General features: G+C 44.0%; 1 protein-coding gene across 1 annotated transcript in view; it reads right to left on the bottom strand.

The window, feature by feature from the left end:
• Itk (IL2 inducible T cell kinase) overlaps positions 1 to 16,166 on the bottom strand; it is a 62,702-nt gene that overhangs the window by 39,909 nt on the left and 6,627 nt on the right. Inside the window, exon 2 of the mRNA XM_004629392.2 lies at positions 578 to 682. Coding sequence (XP_004629449.1) covers positions 578 to 682 — 105 coding nt within the window. The remainder of the gene's footprint in view (positions 1 to 577; positions 683 to 16,166) is intronic.

Here is a 16,166-nt window from a genome sequence, read left to right as displayed (position 1 = left end):
GCTGTCCAACACTGGTCCTGTTAGCTACCTATGGCTACAGAGCATGTGCAATGTGACCAGTGTGACTGATCTGGGAGTTAAAATAGTAGTATTACTTAATTTTAATGAATTTACAATTAAATGTAAGCAACTATATGCTGCTAGTCATTAATATTTTGAACAAGACAACCTTTCCAGATAGCCTCTTCAGACTGTAAAGCTGAGACTTCTTCCCTTGGAAATGGCAAGAAGTTCCTAACCCTGGATTGCAATTTGTGGTCTCAAACCCTGGCCTCAAATCCTGAGCAAACTGTACTGAAAACACTAGACTTGGGGTCATCGGGGAGCAGAGGAATTAGGACTTTCGCTGAGGGCAGGGGATGAAAGGGGAGGAAGAATAACAGCCTTTTCAAGACTTTGTGCTTAACCTCTGTGGAACAAGTGTGTGGATTAATGTCGCTGGCTGGAAGAGCAACACAGAAGTCTCCTTTTGGGCTTGGACTAAATTTTCTAAGTCTGGACCAGAACCCTTCCTTTCCACTCTCTCTCACAACAACTTGGGGTTCTCACCTTGGCCCTTTAGGCCTGACGGACTTACCTGGAATGGGTATTTGTAGTGGCATGGGATACTGATGTCGCTTTTCACAATCTCGACACATTTGATTCGGGAGAGTTCAATGGAGCCCTTCAGGGTGCGCTTTTTCTGTGAGAAGATAAGAGGGTCTCATTTAAGTAAGAGAGAAGAAGATGTTTTGGTCTAGGTTGCTCCAGAAATCTAGCGCTAAGAAAGTTCCATCAGCGCTGTAGACCAACCGCTGCTGGCCTTCATTCTGAAAAAGCGTGGCACAGACTCAGGGGGAGTTTGTCATCTGAATCATTTTTTGAGGTGAGCAATTTCTATTCACTGAGCCCCAGTATCACCCACCCCCCACACTGCCTTGGTGAAACATGGCGTATTTGCAGAACTTGTCGCTGGCATGGATAGTGCAATCTATGGAGAATGAACCTCGCAGATGCCGATCCATGGCTTTAGGGTTTTAATCCAGCTGGATGGTGATGTAGTATGTTAGTGACAGCTTTCTTTTCTACAGTTTGCTTCTCCCCATTTCACAGTTACTCACAGCCTCACAATGACACCTGTGCAAGACCTTTCTTTCTTTCTTTCTTTCTTTCTTTCTTTCTATCTATCTATCTTTCTGTGGTACTGAGGATCAAACTTGGGACCTTGCACTTGCCAGCCAGGCACTCATGCCACTGAGCTATATCCCCAGCCCCTATGGTGCTTCTTTTTAAATTTTTGTCATAAAAGTTATTTCATTTATTTATGAAAGTACAACATATGCTCCTGTTTAGACAACTACAATAATATGGAGGCACATGAAAAAGATATTTATAGTACCTTTCAATCCTTTCCTTCTCCAACCCTGACATTGCCAAGGTTAACCATGTGGGATACACTGGTCTTTCTCTTGTACATTTAGGGGATATATTTAAACAAAAGGAACATTTGTTCTACATATGGGTATATAAGTTGCTTTTGTAATCTACTGATGTATTAGGAGGTCTGTCTTCCCGTATAACCTCTGAAAACATGTTCTATTTGGACTGAAATTATCTCATTTAGCATCTTCCGCAGCTAGAAATACATGCCCTGATGCTGCCCATAATCATAGCTTTCAGGAATGGCTAATCTGTTTCTCAAAAACAGAAGAACACAAAGGACCATCCCCCCATCAGCCATCAGCAGCTTCTGGTCAACAGAGTGCCTGAACCTTGAGGTTACCTTGTTCCCACTGAGGCAGGGTTATTGCCTGAGCAGAGACTGAAATGAAATATGAAATGAAATGAAGCAGAAGCCTCAAGGCACAACATGACAACTCTGCTGACACTTTTGTCTATGAAGACTACTAAGTTCAGAACTTGTGAGAGCAGAGACAAGGACACCTGTGACATTGCCTCAGTGCCCAGCACCTAGCTGAACCTCCGCATTGCCCAACCAGGAAGCAAGGAGACATGAGGGAGCACCTCTGAGACAGCTTTACCTGAGCTTAAGGCTCACGCATTTAATCATTCATAGAACATTGGAGTGAGACGCTGTTCTGAGTTCAGGGTGCAGAGCAAGGAGGCTCGAGCTGGACCTATAGTCTCCACTTAATGTTTCTAATTAGAGTTTTTGTCTTTACAGGGACACTACAGCATTCAGTAGAGACTGCATTTCAACTTCTGAATTTTTAAACTTTCTCCTAGGCTGGTAATGTATACTTTGATAATCTCTTGAAATGTCATGCAAGCCGCAGCTACTAGCTAGCCACACAGTCACGAGAGAACAGACCTGACACTGGTGTGCTGTGGTGCTAAGATAGACAGAGACAGATACAGAGACAGACAGAGAAAGACAGAGAGAGAAAGACAGACAGATAGACAGACAGACAGACAGACAGACAGACAGACAGACAGACAGACAGAGGGAGAGAGACAGACAGAGGGAGAAGGAGAGACAGAGACAGAGAGATAGAGACAGGGAGGGGGGAGAGACAGAGACAGACAGACAGAGGGAGAGGGAGAGACAGACAGAGACAGAGAGAGGACAGGGAGAGGGAGATACACACACACACACACACACACACACACACACACACACAGAAACAGAGAAAGAGGGACAGAGAAAGACTGAGACAGAGACACAGAGAAAGACAGAGAGAGAGAGAGACAGAGAGAGACAGAGAGAGACAGAGAGAGACAGAGAAAGAGACTTAAAGAAATCAGACAGCTGGATAAGCTCCATCTGCACGCAGGTCTAGGGGACAGGGCATTCTTGGTAGAGCAAACAGCAAGAGCAAAACCCCTAGTGGAGAAGTGCAAGGTGAGGGTGTCACGGCACCCAGGGCGTAAAGCGTAAAGAGGTAACCATGTCTATGAGCAGTAGAAATAGAAGGCGAGGCGTACATTAACTTAAAATTTTCCAGTCAGCACATTGAAAAACAATAATAAGTAAAATTAATTTCGACAATTATGTCATTTGACCCAATGCCCTATATCTCAAATGCTGTCATGTTCAGCCATGAGCAACCCAGTGTGGCATGGTCCTCACCAGTACTCAGTCTTTGAAGTCATTCTTTTTAGCACGGGTCCATTTGGTCTAGCTTTGTTTAAAGTACTCAGTCACCACACAATTTTCAGGGAAGTTTTCCCTGCTCAACTCTGGTGATCTCCTTTGGTTTCTTAATGTTTGCTGATTCCAAGCATGGACTGCAGGGGACGGTGGCCCATCCGGTGAACCCGCCCTCCAGTTTGCTTTTCTGTTGGAGCAGATTCCATGAGTGTCCCGCCCAAGAGCTCGACTTCTCCCCCTAGATCTGTGGATTGGTGGTGCCTGGTGTGTCTCTCCAGGGCCTCCAGGCCAGTTCTCCTGGATCTCCCAAGATGTAATCTGTGGGAAACCCCAGCACCCATTGTGCCCTCCTCAGCCAGTCCCCGGAGAGCAATCCGTCCGTGAATAAACACAGTTCAGTCTCCAGGAAACGGCAGTTGCCTATAATCACCCCTAACAACTGCGCTATTCCTGCAAAATGCCAGGGCAAAGCCTTCCACGGAAACCACACAAAAGCCACCAGAGAGACACCAAACAAAACCCACTGTCATCTTTGTTATTCTGTCTGTGCCACTAGGGTTGAAAGGCCCGGGGCTTTGCTTATCCTTGTTTTTCTTGGCTGTGTTCACAGCTATGCTGACCTCGCACTGTAATGTCACATCCAGACATCTGCGTGCCTCAAACACAATCCAGGATGCTGATGTGCAGAAACCACACATGGCTGTTACATTCTCCTTTTAATGTTAATTCATAAGATAGAATTTGGGTTGTGGATTTTGAAGACAGAGGCAGGGAAAAAATTTAAAAGACAATACTCAGTACTCCACCTCATTTAATCATGATCCAACAAACTATTACTCTTCCCAGTGCACTGGTGAAAAATCTGAGGTTCAGAGAGCCCATCTCACGAGGCCTACGAGCCTCACTACTGTACATCCCTGCCCTGTGCTTGTGCCAGGTGCCGCAGGAAGCTTTCATCACCTGGACTCACTGCTGAGCAACCTGCTGCATGACCTATTTCTCCAAGCCACGACCTAAAAGAGGGTGATTTCTGCCCCACGGGGTTGTGCAGTGCTTGTCCTGGGTTTCCGAGGTGGAGCACACTGCCTGGTTCCATCAGATGATACCTCATGAGACTGCTGAGTGTTGGACACCCACGGAAAGGGAGTGTTCAGAATTTCATAGTTTTACTCCAGAGGCAGAGTGTGGAGGAACTGGAGCTTTCTGTTCAAGAAGTCTCAGGCTTGAGCCCCACTTCATTCTTTTTTTTTTCTTTTTGTATTTTAGGGAAGGGTCTACAGGGTGTTCAGAGTCTCACTACTAGATCAGACTGATAGTGATCTGCCTGTTTACAGACTCCCAAGAGCCAGGATTACAGGCCCATACCACCATGCCCAGTCTCAATTGCTGTCTCAGCACGCCCCTGGGCAGGGCCAGCACGGCAGGCCAGGAGATTGAACCCCTGGCCCCTGCACCTGCTTACAGGCACTTTAACCCACTGAACTATTTGGCTGGCCCTCCCCACTTCATTCTTTACAGTGGTGCAACTTGAAGCATATGTCTGAGTCTGTTAGTCATCTTTTAAAAAGTGGTACTAGATCAATGGGTGGATTAGGAACATTTAAAACAACTACATACATCTACTACAAGTGAATGTCATTAAAATGTAAAACTGGTCACTCAGTATTATTTCCTTTCCTTTCCTTTTCCAAATGCTGCCCACAGAGGAGACCTCGCTCTTCATCTTCATGTGTCTATACTTTCTTGGGGGACTTTCTTTTGGGCAAAGAGCAACCAGGAGTCACCAATGGGGAGGACAGTTCTTAACTGGCAACCGTGGTGAATTTGACAGTGAGTCATTTGTTTATTTTTCCAGTTATTTGTAAAATCAGGACAAAATCATGAAAAAGGCCAGTTTCCTGATCTTCCCAACCGTGTCCCATTTGTTCTCGTAGGGCTTTAGTCTTTTGCATTCTTTCTTTTTTTTTTTTTTTTTTTTTTTTTTTTTTTTCGGAATCGGGGGTTGAACTCAGGCCCTGGTGCTTGCTAGGGAAGTGCTTATTCTACTGAGTCATCTCCTCAGCCCTCCTCTTTTTTGCTATAAAAACTTTCCCAGACACTCATAAAGTATAACTCCACTGACAACCTAAACCTTTGCTTGTTTCTGAGGAGCTTATATGAAGAAAGACATCAGATGCTTGAGATCAGAGGGAGGTTTGGTAATGGAATTTTAGGCATCAGCTGAGAGCCTTTTTTCACTGAGTCATAGAAGCTATGGTGCATTTCAGATTTTCTGGGGTCTCACTCTCAGTAACTGTATGCAGCTGTATCTGACTTCCCCTAAGTCCAGGGAGTCTTTCTTATGATGGTTCTAACAAGCCATCGCAAATGTTGTATTCAGTGTCCCTTCTGGCTATAGTATAGCCATTATTCCATCTGGAAACTTACAGCAGTACATACGAAATTAAAACTGATGTCCTGTTGAAGCAAAACTTAAGTGACCATCTTGGGGGTCATTTCTCCCATCCACAGCAGAACGCAGACTAGCAGCTCTAAAATTGGTTTTAAGGAGTCTTCCTCGCCTAGGGTTTCATCCCCTCTCAATGCCTGCTTAAGGGGAACACAGGTTCCTTGCCATTCTCCTAGCTGAGTTTTCGTGTTGAATGAAAAAGTGTGCTCTCTAACGGTAGGAAGAGGAAGGCAGGGATTCAGGACCCTGCAGTGACCGAGGCGCTGGGGACGCAGTGTGCTCCGCGCCCAGTTCCGTCAGTCTTCAGGACGAATGCAGACACGGGTAGCTGATAGCAAGTACCACAGTCTGAGCCTCGGGAGGGCACCCAATAAAGGCGCAGACACTGATGGCTCTACGGAGAAGTACTTTGGGGACAGAGAAGCAACTGTTAGTAGCTGCTGCCAGCCCGTCCCGCTCCCCAGCCCATCTTCAACTGGACCTAATGTAGAGGACCTGGAACACTCCAGGCCCACGCACTGAGGCGGTGGCTCCCTGGGCCAATTGAAAGCCAGGAAACTACGAGCCACCCACACCTGCCCTCGTCTGTTTCCGCGTCCCCACGGGCTGTTACTCAGAGCTCACCCACGGTCCTCTGGCTTTCATCGCTCTAGCGTTTTCACGCTGTGGTTTCTATGAGGCTGGCTCAGGAACACAACTTAGCTTTTCTTACGGTCTGCCATCTTTTCAGTAGTAGCACTCTGACTGCCCAAAGTAAAAGGTGCAAATTTACACAAAGAAAAGAATACAGAAAAAGAAAGAAAAAGAGCTGTATTGTTATATGATAGTGAGAGGGCGATGCATGATCCTCTCTTCAAATTATGAATGCATTTTCTCAGAAAATGCTTAAGAATAGAGGCAAGAGGAAGCGGTCCTGGGTTTGGAAGCAGAGAGTAGAAATAACTCCTTTTTAAAAAAAACCTTATTCCCTTCTATACTGTTTGAATATTTTGCAAGGATCACAGGTTTATTTTGCTGTATTAAAAAAACAAAACAGTTAAAGCCAGGTGTGGTGGTACATGCCTGTAATCTCAGCACTCCGGAAGGCTGGGAAAGGAGGATCCTTAGTTCAAGCCCCACCTAGGCAACTGAGAGATTTGGAGAAACCCTGTCTCAAAACAAATCATAAGCCAGATGTGGTGGTGGTGCATAGTCATAATCCCAGTACTTGGGAGGCTGAGGCAGGAAGATCGCTGAGAGTTCAAAGCCAACCTGAGCTACATAGTGAGACCCTATGCCCTCTCCCCCAACCAAATTAAATAAAGTCAAATTAAGAAGGCCAAGAATATATTGTAGTCTGAAGGCACTGGGTTCAATCTCCAGTAAAACACACAAACACACACACACCCCAGTTTAATAAATAAATAAATAAATAAATAAATAAATAAATAAATAAAGTTGTCACGTAGGGCTTACCCTATGGACATATTTGCTCACAATGCACAAGGATATAGTAGAAGGATGTTTGTACGAACATTGTTTACGCTACCAAGAAAATGTCGAGAAGCTCAAGCATCTATCCACTGGCAGATGAAGCTTAAATTAGCTATCATGCATCTGTTCAGATTACTCTGTAACATTAATAAAGAACAGAACTGCTCTACATGCAGGAATACAGGCACAGGCTAAATGTAAATAGGGCAAATTTAAGCCAAAGTATCTCATTTTTGCAAAAGAGATGAAACATATATCAATATCCAATAGCCAAAGAGGAGCTCCAAGAGGACAGATGACCCAAGCTGCTAACATTGGCTCTCTCTTGTGGGGCCTTGTAGATATCTGTGTGGCAGAATTTTATGGTGGAATAAACTTTTATGGTGGAGTTTTATGGCGATATTTGAAGGGTTGTTTTTTTTTTTTTTTTTACCATGATCACAAAGAAAGATGAAAAGCAGAAAGAGGGGAAAGTAATCTTTACAGCGGTCGGAAATTTCACAGACACCACACGGTAACGCAGTATTGGCACGGACTGCGAGAGGGTACACATTAAATGCTGGGTTTGTAAAGTGATACAGCTCCTGGTCCTTGGAACTCGTGACCACTGGTGACCTCACCGGCAGGCAGTGGCAGCTGGGCCTCCCCGACACCGGCTGTGCTACATCCTCCAGGCTGAGCTTCACGGCAGTTCCTCTTATATTCTTCCTGAAGGTTAGCCACCTTCTGCGTAGATTTAATACAGTGACGCTGTGTGCCTTTAGGGTGGTATATTTCTCTTATAAAGGGAGCAATCACCCAGGAGTAATTTCTAAGCACAAGTCATCGTACGTAAAGATAATGACTCTAGGATTTTGTTTTTAAAGTCCGCTTAGAATCACTTACACAAAAGGGACAAGGGAGAAGGACTTGTGTGGAAACCAGGCTCAAGAGCTCAGTGTGGAGCGCTGAGGAAGAGGGTCCCCCGAAAGCCCTGCACCAGAGCTCCGAGCATCGCTAGTCTGGCCCCTCTTTCAGGCTGCTCTTGTGAGAATAGGAAATATGAGATGGTTACTGGGTTCGAGAAGGTATAGTTTTATGTCTTCCTCTCAAGCACTGAAGGCTCAGTAGCCAAAGCATGTAAGTTACAACAACTTCGCTGCATTTCAGGAAATAACTCCTGACACAGAGATTGTATTCAATGAATATTTGTTAACTGACAGACGGAGGCTAGAGCAAGTGTCCAGCAGGAGCTGATGCTTGTGGTCCACAACAAAACCATGCATGGAAATACTTGGGATGAGAGTTCCAGAATAATGGTGACATGAACAGAAATCACTTGACCATGAAAAAGTGAACATCTACACAAAGGATTTAGGTCACAAAAAAACAGCTCCTATGAATTATGGAGGATGCTAAAAACTTCAAGGAAAAAGTGGAGAAAAAAGACTAAAATGTTTCTAAGGCACATGAAAAAACACTCCAAGTTACTATGATAACAGAAATGAAAATAAATTATACTTAGATATCATTTTAAAAACCTTATCAGACTAGCAAAGATCAAAGCACAAGATACTGGTGTTATTGAGCTTCTGAGAAGACAGCCATTTCACATATGACCCCAGGGAAAGTTAATTGGTCCAACCTCTGTGGAGAGTGGTTTGGTTGAATTTAACAAAATAACAGATGCAAATAGCCTTTGAGTCAGCATTTCCACATCTGGCATATTTCTGTGTGGCCCAAGCTTCTCAACCTCAGCACATATGGGCTGGGTAGTTCTTTATTTTGAATCTTTCCTGTGCATTTAGGACATTTAGCAGCATCCTTGGCCTCTAAGCTCAAGGTAACAGTGCTACTTATTTTCACAGTAATGGTAATCCAAAATTTGTCTAGACATCGACAAATTTCCTCTGGTGAGCAAAATTAGCTGTTTAAAAATAACTATGGTACTCATGACAAGTCACATACCCACGTGAATTTTACTCCTTCCTCATTGCTTGTGCTAACCAAGCAATTGGAAGCAGATTAAAGTTAAGACTGAGATATTTTATCCATATATGAAATATGATGCGGCAATTAACAGTAAAAAGCTCTTTATGCATTGGTATAGATTGATCTCCGTCAGATATATTGTTAAGCAACTAAAAAGATTAAGCATGCGTGTAGGTTATGCTGTCACTTAATAGAAAATAAGGAGAAGAATGCCTGCCTCTATTTACAATGAAAAAGTGACATTACCTGCCTCTGACAATTTCATTGTCAATAGAGGCAGACATGTGGGTAATGTCTCATTAAGAGATTTTATAAGATGTGAGTTATATAGGTTGCTTTCAGACAAAGATGGAGTGAGGGTTTGGGACAAAGATGGAAGATTTTGTTACATTAATATTCTGCAACTTGTAAAAATTATGTGGATATACTATCTATTCCAAACAAAACTTGTTCTGCATCTTGTAACAGATAGGCAAATGAAAGTGCCTGTTGAAACACAGACCTGAGGTCTACGAGGCCCAGGGCGAGGGGTCAAGCGTCCAACCCGGAAAGACAAAACAATTCTGTTTTGTGAATGAGATGTATCAGTTTGGGACACCATTAAAACAATGTGATCAGCACTAACCCTGACATCAGTGAGATTGACAGTGGACTTATTTTATAGGAACTGGAACTGCCACAACCTGCATGCAGAGAAATTTGTGATCAGATTGTGGCCACTGCTTCATGTGTTTATAGTGACCTTGGGTTGAGGTCACCTAGACTGAGACAATGTCTGTGGCCTGGTATTTCTGCTCCTCTGTGGCGACATCTCCAAGCATCCAGGCCTCCTCAGAAACACCTCTGTGTCTCCAAATGCACAGGGCACATTCATGTATTTCATGTTTTAAGCTATTTAAAAGTAAGGAATCATCAATCATGTCTGCGCTGTCTACCACTCTGTAGTTTCCTCAAGTGGCGTGGTGTTCTTACTAGTGTTTCTTCAATGGGCTCACTTTCTTCTCAGGAGCAGATTCATTCTAAAAGAGGACTTGAAATCACCACCATAAATTTAAGGATGCTCATTCTTAATATAAATTATAAAAAACATAACCAATTAAAATAAAAACACTAACTGTAAATGAACTGCATTGAGCTGGTCTTGTTTGGATGGTGGGAAAGGGTGAGGTTTGGTACGAGTCAAATTCAGTCTCACTTCCTGGAACTCTGGCAGGCCCTGGGCAGGAGAGAGTTCTGAGCTGCTTTCTTATCCTGCCTCAACATGAGGACTTCCCTTCCTCTCTGTTTTATACATGTGGATGAAGGTAATGGGTATACTTTTGTAGAGAATTCTACATTGTAAGCAGTTTGAAAACCACTGATCTAGACCAAGTACTTGATTCTCTGGGCAGGAAAGCTAAAGCCCAGATAGAGGAAAGAACCGACCGTGGTCACAGGTGCCAAGTCTCCATTCCGGTGAGCGGCTCTGTTGGAGCCGCCTTGCCACCTCACTTTTCTAGAACTGTAGTCTGTGTGGCTCCCTGCAGGGCCTCAGAAATCCCAGAACTGATCTCCATGCAGCAGTCAAAGTGGCTCATGCAAAAACTCCCTCAAATCTGCATGCTCCTTGTTGGGTGCATGATGGCCTGACCCGCGGAGCTTGTTCACGCGAACCTTTGAGATCCATGAGACGGCCCCCGAGGTAGAAGGGTGCTCAGGTGTCTCCTTGGTGCACTTCTTAAAGATTACTTTTTGCAGGTCATAGCCCCATTTACACGTACGTAATACTGACTTTAAGTCAACCTCACTCGTGTATAAAGTTTTACAAATTTTCTTTCTCACCATAAGACTCAAGCCATATTATAAACTGCACATGTTAAAATTGCAACAAGAGGTTTTGTTTTTGTTAGTCTCTTCCTTGAATCTTTTCTAATGGTTTTGGTAATAAAGATGAGTGTCTTCATGTACTGCTTTAAAATTCTGTGAAGATGGAGTAGTATCAACTTCTACTTAAGACCAGAAATGGCTCATATACTGTGACATTATTCTGCTTGGGGCTTTGCACCCTAAGAAGCTGACTTGGAAAGGAGACAGCCCTATTTTATTAAGTATTCCATTTTTTTTCAGGGGTTTTATTATATTTGGAATCAAACTGAATGTGAACCATAGGTCACTGATACACTTATCCATTTGTCTGTGTCCTTAAAATAGATTAGTACAGATATATTCCTGTAAGTAACTGACTCAACCATTAAATATCATATATGCATTTGTATCACTTGGAGGCCATGTAGGAATATGGGACTACAGTTATGCAAATGAATATGTGGAAAAAGTTGGGTACAGATTGCCACGCAGTGTGATTATAACTAAGGGAAAGTTGTATCTCCATGAAAGGAAAAAATAAATGCTCACAGAGGGATTCACACGATGCCTGTAGACCAGAAGTGGCAAACCTCTCAGAGCTTTCCACAGCAAACAGCCCGCTGTAATACACGTGCCATAGCTTTGCCACCACGGCTATATACAAAAGACTTATGCAGAACATTGTGAGTGTAGCCATTTCTTGAATTTTATTTATTTTTTAAAAATTTACTTTTTGAGATAGGGTCTTGCTAAGCAGTTGAGGCTGGCCTTGAATGCGTGGCGATCCTGCTGCCTCAGCCAACCGAAGTGCTGAGATTATAGGCGTGTACCGCCACATCCAATTTGTTTCCTTCATTTTTTAACAGTAATGAAGAGCTGAAAATTTACTCCTTTCCCTCTTGAGATTAACCAAAGTCCATCTAACTGACCTCTAACTTATTTTCTGTCTTTGTTGCTAAAGATTACCTTGTCAACAGGTGCTTTTCCCATCAAAACATGCTTTTTTGGGGGGAAAAAAACCCCAAAAAACAGGAAGAAGCATGCCACAAGAATGTTAAATGAATGAAGAACAACACAGAGAGCAAGATGTAGCACCATAGCTCAGGAGAGCACTGCAGTGGCGTCCTGCCAGCCTCCCGCCCTCCTTCTTGCCCTGGTGCCTTCTCTGCTGGCCCCGCAGCTGCATGGACGAGCACGCATACATGTAAAGCAGGTGGTGGCTTACTCCCGGTGCACCTTCCGGTGGCTCCCCTTTGTAAGGGAAATAAAATCTAAGCGACTTGCTGTGGCTCGTGGAGCTGGCCTCTGCCTTCGTGTCTCTGGCCCTTGTTGCTGAGCTGTGTGTGCCCGGGTCTGTGTCCCCATGCCAGCTCAGCCTTTTGCCGCTCTGCAGACGTGCAGGGGTCCACACACTTGCAGGCCCCCCTGCTCAGAATGCTCTTCTTCCTTTCTTCACTTAAGGGCACTTCGCTCATCCTGCAGACCTCAGTGCAAGCGTCAGTCTCTTCTCTGATCACCTTCCCCTCTCAGCCTCAGCTAAGGCTCGGACCTACCATAGGATCTACCCATCTGTGTCTGTCCTGTGTAGTTAGACATTTTCTTATTGTCTGTCTCCCTCAGTAGAGCAGGGAGAATGCCTTGTCCCTATTGGTTCCCACTGTTTTCCTCACTTCTAGCACAGTGCCTGGCACATAGTAGGTGCTTAAGAAATGATTGTTATCACTTCTAGGCCTTTTGGCTAAGATGAAGTGTAGAAATGATTTTTTTTGGTTTTAATCTTCTTTCTTTTATTTATTTTTAACTCTTATTTATTTAGCACAGGGTTTTACTATGCAGCTCAGACTTATAGTGATCCTTCTGTCTCAGCTTCCTCAGCACTGGGATTACAGCCATGCCCCACCATGCCCAGTTTCAGTGGCCAGGATGCTGGCATGGCATGAGGTACTGGGGATCAAACCCAGGTTCTTGCACTTGCCAGGCAGGTGCTTATACTATTGAGCTATCTCCCTGGCTCTCAAAACAATTGCTCAACAAGGCAATGATGCAAAACCTATGAAAGTAGAAACACTTTCCTGGTACAATGTTAGGTCAAGAAAAATGTGTATCAGTTTTATGGAAATTTCTATGTTTGAATTTTTTGTAGCAAGAAGATATAATTTATGTGATTCTATGTATGTCTATTTTAATTATTAATTACTATTTCAATTATACAAACCATGTACAGGTTATATAATATATACTGAATACAAGTTCAAACCCAATATAATTATTATATAATTATATATAATAATATAATCATTTTAATTGTGCAAATTGTGCTATTTAATAATTCAGCATAGGCACATAGTGTGCAAAAAGCAAATCAGGACAATGCCATCTCCTTAAGCTTTTTTTAAGAGCGAGTGGTTAACACATAATAATTATGCACATTTGTGGGCCACCATATGATGTTTCAACACACGTGTACAGTATGTTCTGATGAAATCAAGGTGACATTTTCATTTCCTCATTATTACTTTGTGTTTGCAGCCTTTGAGCATCACTCTTCTAACTAAAAGACACAAAATACACAGCAGTGTTTTCACACAAGACATACAGCTCTCTGGGAGCTGTAGTCCTCCCCTGCAGTTCTGCAGAGCACTAGAACCTTGGTCTGTGTCGGGGAAGCCACTGTCTTGCCTCCTCCTGCCCCTCTTAGAAGCAAGCCTTCCCAGTTTCTAGTAATAATTACTCTGTCGTCTGATTGACTTTTAAGAACATTCACATTCATTCACATTGACTTTATAAAACATTCACGAGAGAAGGCATGAAGAGTTCATCTTTCTGTGTCTGACTTACTTTGTTGAGCATGACTTCCAGCTCCACCGATTTGGCTGCAAATGGCAAGGTACCATTTGTATGCTGGATAGTATCTACACACACATAGATACTATGCACCTGTGTATAATATATATACATATATATATATATATCCTATATATATCTCCTAATATATAAAATATTATATATATAATATTTTTACCTATTCCTCTGTTGGTGGGTACTTAGGTTAATTCCATGTCTCCGCAACCATGAACAGTGCCCCAACAGACATAGGCAGGCAGGTAGAGGGTAAACCCAGCTCACTCTCTGAAGGAACACCAAGCTGCTCTGCGGGGTGGCTGACTGAAGTCCCACCAGCTGTAGGAGAGCTCCCTTTCCCTCCATGTCTCTTCTAGCAATTGTTACTTATTTATTTTTTAACTTTTGTCTTTTCAGTGGTAGCTTTCTAGGTAGGATGAGAATGTATATCCTATGTAGTGTTCCTTTGTGCTTCCCTGATGGATAATGAAATCATTTTTAAAAATAAATTTGTTGGCTATTTGGATTAATTTTCAAAAAGTGCCTATTCATATCTTTTGCCCATTTCTAATTGTACTAGTTTTACTTTTACTGAGCTTTTAAAGTTTGTTATATAGTCTGGATATTAATCCTTCTGGAGATGAATATAGGGGGAACCTGCTTATGAATAACCCTAGGCTAGGTGGTGTGGTAGTGTGTATCTATCATCCCACTCTGGGAGGCCGAGGCAGGAGGATCACGAGTTCAAACCCAGCCTGTGCAGCTTAATGACTTAGACAGACTGTCTCAAAATAAAAATGCATCTTAAAAAGGGCTGGGGTGTAAATCAGCGTGAAGATTCTGCGTTCAATTCCCTGTACCACAACAAATAACAATGAACAAAACAAGTCCTTTAGATTAATAGGAATGAAATGGTAACACAAAACCTACATTGAGTTCTTATTATATTAGCCTATTGCAAACTTGAACTTAATTTCAAAGAATAGACCCGACATTTGATCTAAAGAAGAATTTTATCTGGATGGGAAAGCCTTTCAGGCCCTCCTCTGGGTCTCTCGGGAGGCCCCGTGCTGTCGGGAAGGGAGTCCACACCGCACCCGGAGGAGTCGCAGGTCCTGCAGGGCCGCATGACCTGATCACTCGCGGATGAACGCGGAATTTGTTATTGGCTCATTGAGGAAATCATGCATATTCACTATTCGGCCTACGAACTTTGTGTCTGCCCCATTTCCACATTTTAGATGAAAGTGCCTCAGGCCTCGCAGACCCCGTAGCTGAAGGAACAAAGCTCTTGCGCTTTCCAGTAAAGATTTACTTTCAGACTGAGTCAAAAACTAAGCTCTCGTATTTAAACTATTTTTCTGTGGCCTATTTTCACTGCAGAAACTGATGAATGAGTGGATCAGCCCTTGAGTAGGAAGAAGCAAATCTAATCTGCGCGAGGGAGAGTTCGGGGTGCGGGCAGTGCGGAGAGGTTCGAGGCCAGGAGCCTGCCCGCGGGGGGCTGCCCTTCGCGGGGGGTCGGGGACGCGGGACGCAAGGCAAGCAGGAGACCCGCCAACAGCCAGCGCGGGTGCCGAGGTCCGAACCGCACGCGTGCTCTGAGCAAAGGTGAAACAGGAGCCGGAGGCCTGTCCAAAGAGGCAGGAAGCAAAAGAGATACGACCCCGCGAACACACTGCGCGCTCAGACCTGGAGAAGAACGGCCGACGCCGAGACCCCCGCAGGCGGCCCTGCGAGAGATCGCCTCTGTGGCGGGGGCCGCTCGGCCTGTGATCCCGCCACGCGGGGAGCGTGACGCAGGGGCGTGCAGAGCTTCAGCAAGCCCAGCCCGGACAGCTTAGTGACTTTTCTGTGTCACACACACACACACACACACACACACACACACGGGACTAGGGATGTAGCTCAGTGTAAAGGCCCTGGGTTCAATCCCCGGTATCTGAATAATAGCAGTAACAATAAGTGTTAGATGAAGGAATCGCTGCACTGAATTCCACAGTGGTTACACCAGTCTATCCTCCCACCGTCTAGGAGACTACAACGTCACCAGCACTTGCTGTTTGTTGATTTCCTGATAAGCACCATTTCTTCTGCTATGAGAAATCTCTATTGTTTTAATATGCGTCTCTCAAGTGCCCAGTGATGCTAAATCTTTTTCGTGTATTTAGTTGCTGCTTGTACTTCATTATTAGGATGGATTTAATTTTAATGTATGTTAAAAGTGTACCAATAAAATTAATTTAAAAGCAAGTACAATTCTTAAGAAAATGTAGGCATGAGAATGGATTAAGAATAAGAATACACTCAGTGGATTAAAGTGCCTAGAAACAGGCGCAGGGCCGGGTTTGATTCCCGAGCCTGCTGTACTGGCCCTGCCCCCGGGGCGCGCTGAGATGGCAACTGAGACTGGGCCTAGTGGCTCATACCTGTGACCCCAGCTCTTGGGAGGCTGTAAACAGGCGGATCACTAGGAGTCCGATCTAGTAGTGAGAG

This window comes from Octodon degus, unplaced genomic scaffold, assembly GCF_000260255.1.
Source record: "Octodon degus isolate 3935 unplaced genomic scaffold, OctDeg1.0 scaffold00029, whole genome shotgun sequence".
Lineage (NCBI taxonomy): Eukaryota > Metazoa > Chordata > Mammalia > Rodentia > Octodontidae > Octodon > Octodon degus.
This window is presented reverse-complemented; position numbering and strand designations above follow the sequence as displayed.